The 15304-nt window shown below is 34.8% G+C and overlaps 1 protein-coding gene across 1 annotated transcript; it reads left to right on the forward strand.

The window, feature by feature from the left end:
- The first annotated feature begins 669 nt into the window (after positions 1-669).
- LOC149227700 (cysteine-rich receptor-like protein kinase 15) lies at positions 670-4761 on the forward strand. Its single transcript, XM_089375551.1, has 7 exons — positions 670-1801; positions 1936-2079; positions 2173-2312; positions 2958-3168; positions 3294-3531; positions 3663-3813; positions 3929-4761. The coding sequence occupies exons 1-7, from the start codon at positions 961-963 to the stop codon at positions 4259-4261; spliced, it is 2058 nt and encodes a 685-aa protein (XP_089231677.1). The 5' UTR covers positions 670-960; the 3' UTR covers positions 4262-4761.
- Positions 4762-15304: the final 10543 nt, after the last annotated feature.

The following is a 15304-nucleotide window of genomic DNA, read 5'->3' on the forward strand; positions in this document are numbered from 1 at the left end:
TTACTTATTTCTATTTTTATAATAGCCATTTTTTATAGTATGTATTTAATCACTGAAAGAATCACAGATCACCTTTATACTGCAATATAGAATGTGTTTCTTAGCCCAAAATTAAAATTTGACCCGAAATAAGTGGCGATCCAAAACATATAATGTCTCTTCGTCATCCTGATTGCTGATGTTGTTGGCTTCTAAGGGAAAGACACAAGACGGAAAATAAATAGCAGTAAAGAGGTTGTCTGCCAGATGTAGTCAAGGCAGCGAAGAGTTTACAGTTTACACCCTCCATTTTGGTAAGCAGAAGGTCATCCAATAAAGATGGTAAATCATTGATTAATAAATTCTTTCTTTCAATTCATTCGCAACGAATTTATCAATTCTCTTAATACAAAAAATCTACATATTTTATCATAATTAAATCTAAAAAAGATACCACCTTCAATTTTGATTATGACTTTTGGAAAATCCTACTGTGGTTCGAGTTTGATTTTGACTTTGGTAGAATCGTACTGTGGTGTCTTTATATGGCGTGGCGTGGTGTTTTTAATTATACTTTTTTATATTTATATTTCGGATTGCCTTTTGGTTTTGTGGGCAGGAATCCTCCACGCTATGATTATAAATTTTCACCATATGACTTGCCCTGCCCTGTTAGACTGCGCATTAAGTTTGTATCCATTGACACAAACAATCTAACGCAAACCAGCTTTTCCACACTTGCAGAAGAAGTCAGAGGATACTCCAGTCCATTTCGACAGCCAACCACACATTCTCACCAAGGTTCAAGACCCCACATATACGAGTAGGTTCACGTTATTTTCCATTGACTGGTTGCAGGTTCCGGTTCCGACTAGGTTTCCAATACGTACATACCTTACCTATCCACACCATTGCAAGATGATTTGCTTCCTGTGTCGAGCTTTGATATAATTCCAACAATGTTATAGCGGCCTGCATCCCATGTTAATTACAATCCTTGACAAAGAGCCTGCCAGTTCGAATATCATGAGAAACTTCCATAAGCACAATGCTTGCAAAGCAGCAACTTTTCAATTTCTTTTGGTTGCTTTATTATTCATTAGCGGCTTTGTTTCCGTGATATCGCAGTCATCCGTATGCCATGATAGTTCTGCCTACGCCGTAGCAGTTACATTTTTGGACAATTTGGTTATATTAATGAACGATCTAGTTATGACTGCATCTCAAACAGGGTTCTGCACTTCTTCGTATGGTCAAAGTCCCAACAAAATTTATGGCCTCCTCCAGTGCTCTGGAGACATGTCGCAGCAAGACTGCTCAAACTGTTCACGGGAAGCGCTTCGTAGCCTTATGCAAACTTGCGGAAACGCCACAGGTGGTCAAGTAATGCTAGATAACTGCTTTCTGCGATACGACAACTCTAGCTTCTTCTCAAAGCTAGAAACCGATGGGTTTTATCTGGCGAATATAAACAATATGAGTACAAATTATCTTCAAAACTTTACGAACACTACTTTTAATCTTCTTTCCGACCTGTCTGATGCGGCCTATGGGAACCATGGATTTGCCGAAGGAATAGCTGCATATTCTTCTGTTGGCACTGTTTACGGTCGAGTTCAGTGTTGGAGAGATATATCCATCAACGACTGCAGATCTTGTTTGGAATTAGCAAGGAATAAACTCTACCAATATTCTATGAAGCAAGCAGCTCAAGCAATGTTGGGAAGCTGCACGGCCCGATATGATACACACTCCTTTTTCGGTACTTCCCCGGCAAACCCTCCAAAGGGAGGTGCTCGGACTCCTCGGCGGAATGAAACAAGTAATATACATATAATGGCTCTCTGCTACTGCATTTACCTTTAGGATTTGACCCCTTTTGGGGTTACACAATTTGATTGTTCCAAGTTTTGTAAATGACAATCCAATATATTACATATCCACTCTGCACTGCAGGTAGCTCCCCAAAAAGGATAAGCATAATATTGGGGATTGTGGGATGCGTTCTTCTAGCTTTAGGGGTCGGTTTGTTTGCCCTGCGGAGGAAACTGAAATCTGCTGCTATTTCAGCAAGGCAAGTAACCCGTCCTCAGAATGAAGGTAAAATCTACAGTTTCACCTCTGTTTCACACTGCTAAATTTATGTTATCGAAAGAGGCGGTTAGATTCTTATTCACCTTTTCTTTTACACAGGAATACATGAAAATTACTCGGAATCGACATTACTGAAGCATAAGCAAATTCTCTTCAGCTTAGAATCGCTCATAGAATCAACGGACAATTTTCATGAAAGCAACAAGCTGGGAGGGGGAGGCTTTGGTTCTGTATACAAGGTAAATTGTACTTGTTATTTATTTTTGGTTAGAAAATCAGTCGAAATTAATTAACAAAAATAACATTTAGATAGTACAGAGATCTGCAGAGAAGCATTGAAACATTTATCAGATTTATTTCTGTTTCTTGCTTTTATAAAACCTGTGAGAGATGCCTCAGTTTCAAGTGCTACACTCGTAATGAGGGACAAATAAAGTTTTTTGAGTCAATATAAAGAGAAACATTCATTAGACTTATTTATGCTGGTTGTTTCTGGAAAAATTGTGGCTAATGTGTGAAACCTCCCAAGTTTCTAGTGGACACTTATCAACAGAGACAAATAAAGCTTCTTGAATGTAAAATGTAGCAGACAAGGTTAAATGGAAATTAGGGGTAATAGGAGGCCACAAAAAAGGGTAGTAATGGAGTCAAGAAAGGGTAAAAAATTAGGGTTTATAGGTCACACCTCTGCCACAGTTTTTCCAGAAGGAAAAAAACAGAAATATGAATTTTAACTGTCAAAGCCTGCACTTTCAAATTCATTCATTAGACTGTGAAGTACAATTTGCAAAGTGAGATTTCACAGATAATTAAATGTGATAGCAAGGAAAATGAATGACTCTCTTCCTCATACTGAGTTGTTGATTTTGTTGGCTTTTTTGTAGGGAAAGGCAAAAGACGGTAAACAAATTGCAGTAAAGAGGTTGTCTGTTAGATCTAGTCAAGGAAACGAAGAATTTATGAATGAAGTGAAGGTTTTAGCCAATGTTCTACACCGAAATCTTGTAAAGCTGCTTGGGTGCTGTGCAGAGGGACAAGAAAGATTGATTGTTTATGAATATTTGCCAAACAAAAGTCTTCACACCAGTCTGTTTGGTAAGCTTCAAGGCTATCTAAGAAAGATTATGAATCATTGAAAAAATTTAAAGAAATTACGAGATTCGGCATTCTTATTATTCATACGTTTTTGAAGTTACCATGCTTGAATTGTGACAATACAGATCCAGATGAACATGGGAAACTGCTCGATTGGCAGACGCGCTACAAAATCATAATGGGAATAGCCGGTGGTCTTCGATATCTCCACGACGAATCAGAGCCTCGAATCATTCACAGAGACATTAAAGCAAATAACATTTTGCTTGATAAGACATTGAATCCCAAGATAGCAGACTTTGGGTTAGCAAGACTGTTTCCAGAAGACAAGAGCCATATCCAAACAAGAGTTGCTGGAACATAGTAATCTAACAGTTCCCTCCACCCTTACTTACTGCCATTTATGAACAGTTGACATTTATGCAATCATGTGATTTAGACACCAACGACCCACTCACTTCTCAAGTGTTTCTGTTTGTCATTGGAGAATGTAGCGGTTACATGGCGCCAGAGTATGCAATGCGGGGTCAACTATCCATGAAAGCTGATGTTTATAGTTTTGGAGTGTTAGTCCTTGAGATTGTGAGTGGAAGAAAAATCAGTGATGCAGATTTTCCTCAAGAAACGCAAAGCCTACTTGAATGGGTAACACTTCAAAAATTTGGCTTCAATACATAAATTCATGATTCTTTTAATACTGTGGTTTTCTGTGAGAAATTCATTGTTAGTGAGCAATAGGTTTACTTATGATGTGATGCAGGCATGGAGATTATACAAGGTAGGGCATCTTTTAAATATGATAGATTCCACAATAAGAGAAACTTGCCGGGCGGATCAAGCTGTAAGATGTATTCACGTTGCCCTCCTATGCACCCAAGCTGATGCAGGCATCCGCCCCACTATCTCTAATGTTATACTGATGATCTCCAGCTGTTCTGAGACACTGCCAAATCCCAAAAAGCCCGCATTTTTTAAAAATAGTGAGAGTAACCTCGAAGGGTCTCAAGCATCCTCAGTGTCGACTGCCTCTCCAGATGGTCCTTGGGTTCCTTCAATAAATAATGTCACCATTACTGAGTTGGAAGCTAGGTAGCTTATCTTCTTTGTTTATTTATGTCAGGACTTAATTTAGCGGTCACCAATGCCTATCGACTTACTTTTCTATGATGGTTTAGCGGTCACCAATGTCTCTCCCAGTAGAGAGGACAGAGTGACTGCGAATTTACGTCTGAAAGGATGTGTATCTTGTTTTTAGGATTTTGCTTCAGTCAAACAATTATCAGGTAGTTTTTAATGGCGATGAATGCCTCTTCCAGTTAAGCGGCAGAGAGAACAATGTAACTACTAATTAGCCCCTGTAGTCTGTGGGTCTTGTTTGAGCACAGGTCCAGATTTATGAGGTTGAATTTGGCAGCGACGAAAAAATCTTGGGCCATAAATTTTGAGATCTCTCAAACACCTGCCATGGAATGTCAGGTCACATACATACGAAAACAGCCACAGAATATCTTATCTTATCTTTAGTCCATATATTTTGAGATAGCCAAAAATCATAATAGGGAAGGTCAAGTTTCATTACCGTTTTATTAAGTATTATGCCGTAGTTTATGTTTTGCACATTGACTTTACAATTTATTGGATGCATATTGTTTTATTCTCGTTCAATTTAGAAAATGTAAAAATAAATAAGTAATTAAATGTAAAAACAAACAACCAATTATTTACTTATGAGATGTGGTTTAAACAAACAGCTAATCATTTGACTTATTACATCGAGCAAATGACAAACTTGAAATGTAGTCTAACAACTTTATAAAATTGTCTTAACCTTAATGTCAACCAAAAAAATAACCTTAATGTCAACCAAAAAAATATTGTAATTCAAATTTTTAATCAAAATATAGAAGTTTTTAACTATCATTAATCGAATTGCTTCTTTCATTTTTTAACTAACGTTTGGTTGGCATTTTTTTGGATAAGATTAAGGTCTAAATTCTGTACTTAAATTCACAATAATTGCGAAGTTTTACCCATAACAATTTACATTTTATAATTTAAATAAAAATAATTACAAAATTTCATTAACTAAAGTCGTCATTTCAATAGATTTATTGTTATTTTAAATTAATTAAAATTATTGTATAATTTTATATTTTTATTTAAATTTAAATTTAAATTAATTAAATTAATTTTTTTTATAAATTTAATAAAAATACATTTTAATTTTTTATAGCCATTACTAATTAAATTACTCTAAACAAATAAATTAAAATTAATTTTATTTATTGATAACACTAACAAGTACTAAAACCTATAAAAATGCAATTCACTAAATTAGCCTAAAAACAAGTATTATGCATCTGAAAGCATAAATATAATTGATTATATTTTGATATGCTTATTCCAACATAATCCGTGGAATCTATAAACCTAATTATAATCAGTTATGTTTTGATATATGTATTTATGTTGTAGAAATCTATTGAACGAAAATTAGATGATCAATTGCGTTTGAGAAACCATAGGCTTACTAATTTTTCTAATTATATTTTGATATGCTTATTCTAACCTAACCAGTGGAATCTATAAACTTAAATATAATCAATTATATTGTGATATATGTATTTATGTTGTAGAAATCTATTGAACGAAAACCAGATGATTAATTGAGTTTGAGAAATCATAAGCTGACCAATTTATTATTATTATTATTATTATTATTGTCTTGATAATTTTTAGCATAGAGTTTTTTATTAAATTTTTAATAATGTGTAATGGGTAAAAAAAACATAAATATGGAAGTCATGTTTTTTATCTTCTTTATTAATAGATTATTTAATAAAAAAGTTAAACATGAGAAAATTTTAATCTAAACATAAATAAAATTTGTAATGTTCTACCAGAGAGAACAAAAAAATATATAGAAAATTAGGTAAAATAAATTCAAATTATATCTACATTCAATTTGATTATTAGTGAAACTCACTGCTATTTACATACCAATTTTCATAGAATTTTGTGTAGAATCTGGTTTTCTAAAGTTAGCCACTTGAAGAAGAAGTTGTTTCTAGCATAAGGTGCATTCAATGTACTACTATGTTAAAATGTTTCAATATAAATGGATTATATGATGAAAGTTCCAATGTACAAGGTGAAAAGGTGAAAGGGATATTGTGTTGACAACATTGCTTCACTGCATGGGCGATGGGGATATGGTACCTAGAAATCGCTTCACTGCATCGAGTGATGGGGATATGGAGCCTAGAAAATATGCTTCAATGGCAATGTTGTTTCATTGTATCGGGCAATGGGGATATGGTACTTTGGAAAAGTTACTTTAATGTACAGGTACAAAGTGAAGGAGATATAATACCCAGTAAGTACCTATCAATGTTGCTTTAATGCACTGGGAAAAAGAAATACTTCAATATACTGAGAAAAGGGCACATTGGTTTAATCCTTTCGTGGACACCTCAACACACTATTTCTTTCATGCAACACAACTAGACAACATTGGACATTGCACAACTAGAGGTGGTTAAATACCCTAACGTAGTTGAACTCAACAAAATAATTCTTAGAAATAATAAAAATTGCTCCCAGTTAATAAAACTTAGGATAACATTAAACATTTAATGTTTGTTGAGTAATGCTACTAAGTTCTAGCATTTGTTTTTCTCTTATTAGATAGATTTAGAATTAATGTAAATATTCCTACAGAATATATATATCAAGATGCATGAAGCCCACAACAAGACTCACATTTTTCTGAGCCAATAAAATTTGAAATAATAATATATTAAATCATTTTAAATAATATATTATTTTAAAATTTTGGTTAAATGGTCAGTATACAAAATATTCAACTAAATTAATACTCCCTCAAAACAATATCAATGATTATATTTTAGTTTAGCGAGTATGATAATAGTAATAAATGTATACATGTTTCACATAACTAATTCTTTCCTCGTATTTAAAATAAAAATAAAAATATAATTAATTTATAAATAATTATGTTTAAAATAACTAAAATAATATATATAAGATTGATCCAAAATGGATCTAGTAATGGACTTCTAAGTCAAAATCTTTCTCACAGAGGAAAAATCGCATTGGAAGGGTTCAAAGGGAGGACTTAAACCAAAGGCAGAAGAATACCCAATTAGTGATCTCCGATATATTGCATCGGAGGAAGGCCGTCGTACGACATCGAAACCCTGGGTAAGCCGAATTACGATGTGCTGATATTACGATGTGCGATAAAGCGATCATCGATGGAGCGATATGGAACCAGATCCGAAATACTATATTCTGCAGCCAAAAACCCTTATCGGATCTGTAAGACATATTGGATTGGAGCTTTGAAGGGATAAAGGCCTGGTGGGAGGACATTGCGATATACGATATGCGATGCGCCGATAGTGCGATCAGCAATTGGAGATCAGATCTTAACAAGGCAGAGGGGAGCGATATACCATGCGACATTCGATTACGAATTGCGATAAAGCGCGGACCCGATAAGGCTTATGGACGCTATTTCATTTAATTTGAAATCCAGCTTTGCAGATTTTATTTGTATTTTCCGTGTATTGGGTTGTTTTGGCCTACGCAATGCGGTTGCGCTATTGCGATAAAGGGATGCACCCGAAGCATTTATAAATGTGGCTACATAATATTTGAACTACATGATGTGTTTTTCGTGAGTTTTCCTGTGTGTTTCCGTTATGCTGCCATTTTTGGAATGTAGGCAGAAGAACGATCGACTGTGTCATTCCCATTGGAAACAGTCCATCGCACCTGTGCCATGCTATAAGCAGGCGTTTCTGTAACAGGAATGCATTATGAAGCACGCAGAGCCAAAGGGCCAGATGCAGAGCCACAGAGCCAGAGAGCCAGAGGGTCAGATGCAGAGCCACAGAGGAATGATTCCTCATGATTGCACACAGAGGAACAGATTGAAGCTGCAGAGTCGGAGGATTCTTCAAAGGCCAGAGAGCTAAGCAAAGAAGGGGGGATCCATTTAGAAGTTTTCCCTTGAGAGAGATTTTCCCTTCAGGGAGCTCACAGCTGAGCAAAAGAGCCAAGAGCCATAGAGCCGTAAAGCCAGCAAGCCACCAGAGGTTGGAGGCTTGATAGACGCTGAAGCCACCAAGGGTTGGGAGGCCAGAGCTCTAGTTCCTCAGAAGCTTGAGCGCAACAGAGTTGCAAAGCACAAAAGGCTAGAGAGCCATAGAGCTGAGGATTCGCAGAGTGCCACTAGAGGTTGGGAGGACAACAAAAGAACCACTAGAGGTTGGAGGCTTGACAGAGGCAGTGTCACCAGAGGTTGGGGGCAGAGCCGCAGAGCCAGAGAGCTCAAAGCAGACTTCTAAGAGCCATGATGTTGTAATGAAGTTCAAAACAGCAAAGAGATCAAATGATCAAGCTGTTGCTGGTGTCTGTTGTGTGCTGAAGACAGAAGAAGGAATTCCAACAGGGAAAATTTTAAGAACCCCCCCTAAATTTATATGTATAATAAATGGGCGAATCTTCATGGTATATAGGAAAAATGGAAGGCGATTTTATCAATAATATAATATGTATATATAATTTTTTGGCGAATCTCTCACCAGGCATGGCGAATATTTTACTCAATTATAAAATCTTGTAAGATCTTGGCGAGTCTTTCACTAAATAATAAAACTGTGTAAAGTCCTAGTGAATCTTAGCATTGTGAACTCTTAGAGAATTTTTTGAAAAATTATAAAACCATATATGACAAGAGCCACATGGTGGCAATATCATTATTTTTTTTCACATTTCCATGACATGGAACTTGTTTATAAAATTATAAAAAAGCCAACCAAGTCCCTTATAATATGCAGGTAAGCTTATAACAGAGTCTGATACCTCTACTATGCTTGTCTTCATTCAAGTGTCATAGCTGTTATACTTAACACTGTGAATCACTACTCTCTCAAAACTCAACTCTATAGTGTAATTAAAACCTTTGGAAATTGAATCTGACAACTCTATAAAAAGGATTAGTGAAATAGAAGCTTTTGTGAATGAGCCCACTAAATATGACTGTTAAACAATCAATCTAGTCTATGAAGTCTTCCATCTTGATCACAATCGTGCTCACGATCAAGGGAGTGCGACCACCTGGCCTGACATAATGGCCATCATAGCTTCCAATAATCAACAACCACCTTGCAAGGACATCCTAGCTCATGTCTCATGAATTTTATTCATCAATCTTAACTGATATAAATCTTATAAAGATAATATTAGAATCCTCTCCAGATTCACTGTTAATACAAGGGTAAAGGAAATTTTCTAGCTCAAGGCACTAGCCAATACCAACTTTGGTATTTGTGACCCCTTTGTGGGGGTGCACCTACCCTGCCCCGTTGGGTTTCTGCCTTGTAACATAGTTCAAGGATCACAAGACTTTCCAATCTTCCTACTCCATTAGACACACTTTATATGCTATAATACATAGTGAATGGAAAAGAAGCATTATAGAACACACAATTTCACAGAAGGAAGAAAAATCTTAGCCAGTTCAATATCAAAATCTTAACCACTAATTAATAAAGAATAACAAGTAGTGTAATGAATTGTTCTGAGTTATTTATTTACAAGCTGTAAAGAATGTAGTGGAATGGAAAATATTACTTAGGCAACCCTTCAATATTTTCTACTAATATGTCTGTGCATGTACATATGAAATTAAGAGCATTGTTGAATACAAACTTTCCTTTCTCTTGCCTCCATTTTGACAAATCAATGTGAAATCAGTGTCACTTTGAATCTTCTTTCCTGTGTGGATGTTTTGACAAATCAATGTGAAATCTAAGTCACTTTGAATTTCCTTTCCTGCGAGGGATCCCATCCACAGTTGATTAGTAAAAGATATTCTACTATATATTATGTTCAAGAAACTGACTGCAATCTACAATGGAAATGAGACCTCAATTCTTATTCTAAATTTGAATATCTCAGGACAACACAAGAGATAAAAATGCATATGGCCTTAGTAGCTAGAAAACAATCACTCCATCATTACAAGACCACCTATATTTTGGCACTTAATCTAAATAATGGCACTAGTTGCAGTGCTTATTTGCATTAACACCATGGAAAAGAAACAACAATGTTTTAAAGCACACTTCCTGGAAAAGTTGTAATGTTCCGAGAATATTTAATGATAGCCTCTGAACCTCGTAGCTATGGTGGGGAAACTAGGGAACCAAAGTCTTGGAAGATATCTCATACCAAATCTAAGAAAAAAGTAAAAAAGGGAAAAAATCAAAATCTATAAATCAAACAATGAATTGTTTACAAATCAAATACAATTCCTTTAACTAACAGTTAAATTGTGGTGATATATTTAAATATTTAGTAAGAGGGGAACTTCAAACCATGGAATATTACCTTTGTCATTACTATCATCCCTTAGTGATTGAGATTACAAATCAATACTTATGGAAAGATTGTAAGAAATTCTGTGAAATAGTAAAGCATAACCTCTATTTTCAAGCAACAAAATCAAGACATTGTTACATCAAGAGCCATAATTGATACATAATCAATGAATCAAGTCCTTGTATGGCACAGGCTTGTTTCAAAACCTATATTTCTCAATAACAAAATCAAGACATTGTATGTGGTTATTGCCAAAAGGAAACTGTGTTCTAATTTGGAAGAGGATCTTATCAAAAGACATGGATTTATTCAAAGCTACAAAGCCTAATGGGTTACTGAAAAATAAGTTGGAATATGGGATCATGATACTTAAATTGAAAAAATATGCTTTCCTTTTAGAAACATTACAGTTATACAATGTTTTTTGAAAGCATTAGAATTTGAAATTGGGCCTTTCTATCAAGACACATTTTCATTAACATAATGTACTTTCCTACCTGAAAAATTGTAGATATCTAAGAAAAACTTGAAAAGCATAAGAGAATTTAGCATAATGTACTTTCTTTCCTTCCTTAACATTCTTAAAGAGTTGAGGTTCCCAAGTCATCAGGGAACATTCGAAGGAAATGACACTTAGTAATAGTCTAATTCACAACTGAAGATGTGTCACAAATACGAGGGGGCATCTCCTCCAAATCACAAAAGTGCTCCAAGTTAAAATCTAGCATTATTGGAAGCTTAATGCTTGACTGGGTGTTATTGAACCCAGACATTTTTCCAATCTTCACTAAAAGCTTAAAGATAGCTTCTCTAAGTTCTACATGACTTTACTATGCTCTTGAAGTGGGGGCACATGCAGCCTCTCCAAGTGAATAGTCTTAAACTAAGTGAAGATAAGGCCAATAGATCATTCAGTGTGGATATCTTTAACCCATAATTGAATACTATGTCTCTCTTGAACCCATAATTGAATACTATTAGGACTTTCAAATTTTTCATGGAACTCAAAAATGTTGGAAGAAAATAAATGCAGAATTCCATTAGAATATTGTGTTTATTGAATACACAAATGAAATAATTGCATTTCTTTAAAACATATTTTGAAATAAAAATTACCAAAATTACATATCGATAACCTAATGGGTGTAGAATAAAATTCACCTGTGTCATTCATAGAAAGCATGAGAAAAAACCTAATACTATATATAAAACCAAGAAAAATTCAAATTCATCACTTCTAGGGACCTCGTAACCACCCTACCAATACACAAGTATGTTCCTGTTTGCAGTTAGAAAAATTACCCAAATTACAATCTGTTTACTCCAACCTATGTTGGAAAGTTATAGAAGGATGACTAGTGCAATCAATCCATTCCTTTTAGCCTTGGATTTGTTTCAGTTTAAAACAGAAGTATACAAATATACTTGTCCAATGTCTATGCTTTAACCATTCACCTTAAGATGTTTTTACAATATAATTTCCTAAGTTTATTTAATATCTTCATTATCATAAAAACCAACCTATATCCATCTTAACTCCACATCTACCACTCTTAGGGGCATGAAATCTATTTATCCCTATGAGAACTTGGTAGACCTAGAATTAAGATGGAGCTAAGATGATAGAATTTCCCCTTTAAATAGTCTATGCTCACATAAATACCATGGTATTACCATGGGTTATCATAAACCTGGAGCTTAAAAATTACTATTAGTAATTTATAAAAATTAATAAAATTAATAGTTGATTTTTATTTTATTTGGTATTTTAACCAAGCTAAAATGTTTAACATACATTAAATTACAACATCCATTTTTACTCTTGATCCGCCAAGCCCCGAGAGGGATCAAATATTTTTTCACTCTATGCTAGTTTGCATATCACGATATTTGATACCTCTCGGCGGTTAGTAGATCCAGAGTAAAGATGGATCTATGCTGGTTTAATTCCCCCATTTAAATAGGCTACATTCCAGGTGAATACCATGGGTCAATACCATGTGCCATTTTGGTGAATACCATGGGTCAATACCATGCGCCATTTTTATTTTTATTAATACTAATATTAGGGTTAATAATGTTTTTTTTGCATGGTATTAATAATAATCTAGCCCATGGTATTTGTCCCATAGTATTTTGCCATAGGTTTCACCTAAATATAACGCATTTTTTGAGTGTTCGTATATATAAGGTGACTTATGGAATAAATATAAAAAAATGTTTTATTTGTTTACCATACCTCTCGTTTATTTATATTTTTATTAATTTACCATACCTCTTTTACAAATATGGTATTTGGCCCATAGGATTCACTTAAAGAAAACCTCTTTTTTGAGCGTTCATAAATAGAACGAGGGTTATGGACTAAATATAAAAACAGGTTTTATTTATTTACCATATGTCTAGTTTATTTATATTTTTATTTATTTACCATACCTTTTGAGTAAGTATAAAAAGACGTTTTATTTATTTACCATACCTCCACTTTACTTATATTTTTATTTGTTTACACCCTTGCATGTATATAAGGTGACTTATGGAGTAAATATAATTTTTTTTTTATTTATCTACCATACCTCTCCTTTATTTATATTTTTATTAATTTACCATACCTCTTTTATAAATATGGTATTTGGCCCATAGGATTCACTTAAATAAAACCTATTCTTGAAAATTAGGGCGAATGGAAGGTTGTAACTCCTAATTTCAAGGGCTAAATTTACCTTTTTTACCCTTTCCCTTAAAATAAGGTGGGCTATTTGAGGTGATTTGTAAAAATGTACTATGATACAAAATATTCGCCCACTAAAAATTTAAAACCCCTTAATTTCGCCAAAGGGCGAACATTCGCCCCTAAAATTTTCCATGAATTCCAGAGACAGTAAAAGAATTCTGAGGGATTTGGTCCAAGCCAGGAGCTCAAGATAGCCCAGAGCGCTGATTGAAGGAATCCAGTCCAGAGAAGCCTAGATCTGTCTGCATAGTATCGACAGCCAGCCGGATAAGATGGCATTCTAAGCCCAATGGTTCAGTGGTAAACCATTGGAGTTGAGTCAAAGACTTGTAAAAGAATTCAGACTATAATCCCAAAGAGGCTAATCGAGTTGATTAGAGCTCAAGGAGACATAGCCCAAGATATCAGGGTGAACTCCATATTACATTGTTGTCTTTTGTGTTTGCTTATTTGCTGCATTATTTATTGTTACAAGTATTTAAATGTCAGCATAAGAAAAGAACACAAAGCACATAAACAGTCTAGAAACAAACATAAGCATACACCTCTTTCAAGTACTTCTAATTCTGCAAATATCAATCATAAGCATAGATCTTGGAAATTGTTTAAGCTTTGGAGTGGGAGAGGTTCTTTTAAGCTAACAAGAAGCCTTTAGGTCCCCATTTCGGATAAGGTGGTATCAGAGCTTCAGGTTATATCAGAGTAAGTTATACTAAAGCAGGTTGTTTCATGAAGCACGTTGTATCATGATGCAAGTGGTATCAGATCAAAATGATTGATTTACAGAGCAATCTATTTGCTTTCTTAACTTGAAAGGTGTTTATACAATCAAGGATTGATTGTTTGATTGCTTGTAAACTGACTGTTGTTTGAGTTTGCAGAGGCGAAGGGAAAGCTATTGATAGCTAAGTCCAGGAGAGGACAAGAAGGAAGAAGGGCTGAAGGCATTCTTCTTATCCCAAAGGACCTCAAAGTAATCCTTGAAGCACAAGAGATTTGTTGCAAAAGGTTGCTTGAATAAGCTCTTTAATAATCTTGTTTGTTCTTTTATTCATTTTGATAATGACAACTTCTACAAGTGAGTCCTCAAAACCCTCCTTCCTCACAAGATTATGTGATAAAGACATGAAGCAAGACTTGTTCATCATGATGGATATGGTGAGAGAAATGAGTGTTGGGCTTCGAGAGCAGTTGAATTCCATGAAGGAAGAGCAGCAATTGCTTTCTAACAAATTGCAGGAAGTGGAAGGCCAACTTCATATTGCAAATATGAACCTGGAAAGGGTGCATGAGTTGGAGACACAACTCCTTGTTACCAAAGAAGCCTTAGTCAAGTATCAACTTGAAGAAGAGGTAAATAATTCCAGTTTGTCTTCAATTTCCTCTAAGAATGTTTATATTGGTTCTTTTGAAAAAAATACCATAGGCATAGGTTCCAAGTTAATGTCCAAAATGGGCTATGAAGGAAAAGGATTGGGCAAACATGCACAGGGTATTGTTGAGCCAATAATGGTTGAGGAAATGTCTAAGTATTTGGGTCTTGGCTATGGACAATCTTATGGAGAAAGTTCCAAAGCTACCATGAAGACAATTTAAATAGTTCCAAGAATGAGTTTCATTTCAAGTCTTCTACCTCAAGAGTGTAAATATTGTATTCATGGGGAATGCAATAGCTTGAAACATCATTTTTAGGAAGAAGGTGTTCCTAAGCATACACTTGAACCAGAGAGTTGTGGAAACTCTGAAACCATTGAAGAGGTTGATGGTGTTCCAAAGGGAGCTATTTCTTCATTCAATTCACCTCCTCAGGAAGGTAATAAAGGTGAAAAAGAAAAGTATAAATCTGGTTCTAATCATATTCCTTTTGATTATTTAAAGCATGATAAATTTCCATATAAGCATGGGAAAAGAATTGCATGTTCCTTTTGTGGTTTGGATAACCATAATGTTTCTAGATGTTGGAAGAGAATGGCCACATCCAGGAAACTT

The sequence above is a fragment of the Pinus tabuliformis genome, chromosome J, assembly GCF_031772625.1.
Source record: "Pinus tabuliformis cultivar Carrire ecotype Pingquan chromosome J, CPIR1, whole genome shotgun sequence".
In the NCBI taxonomy this organism is placed as follows: Eukaryota; Viridiplantae; Streptophyta; class Pinopsida; order Pinales; family Pinaceae; genus Pinus; species Pinus tabuliformis.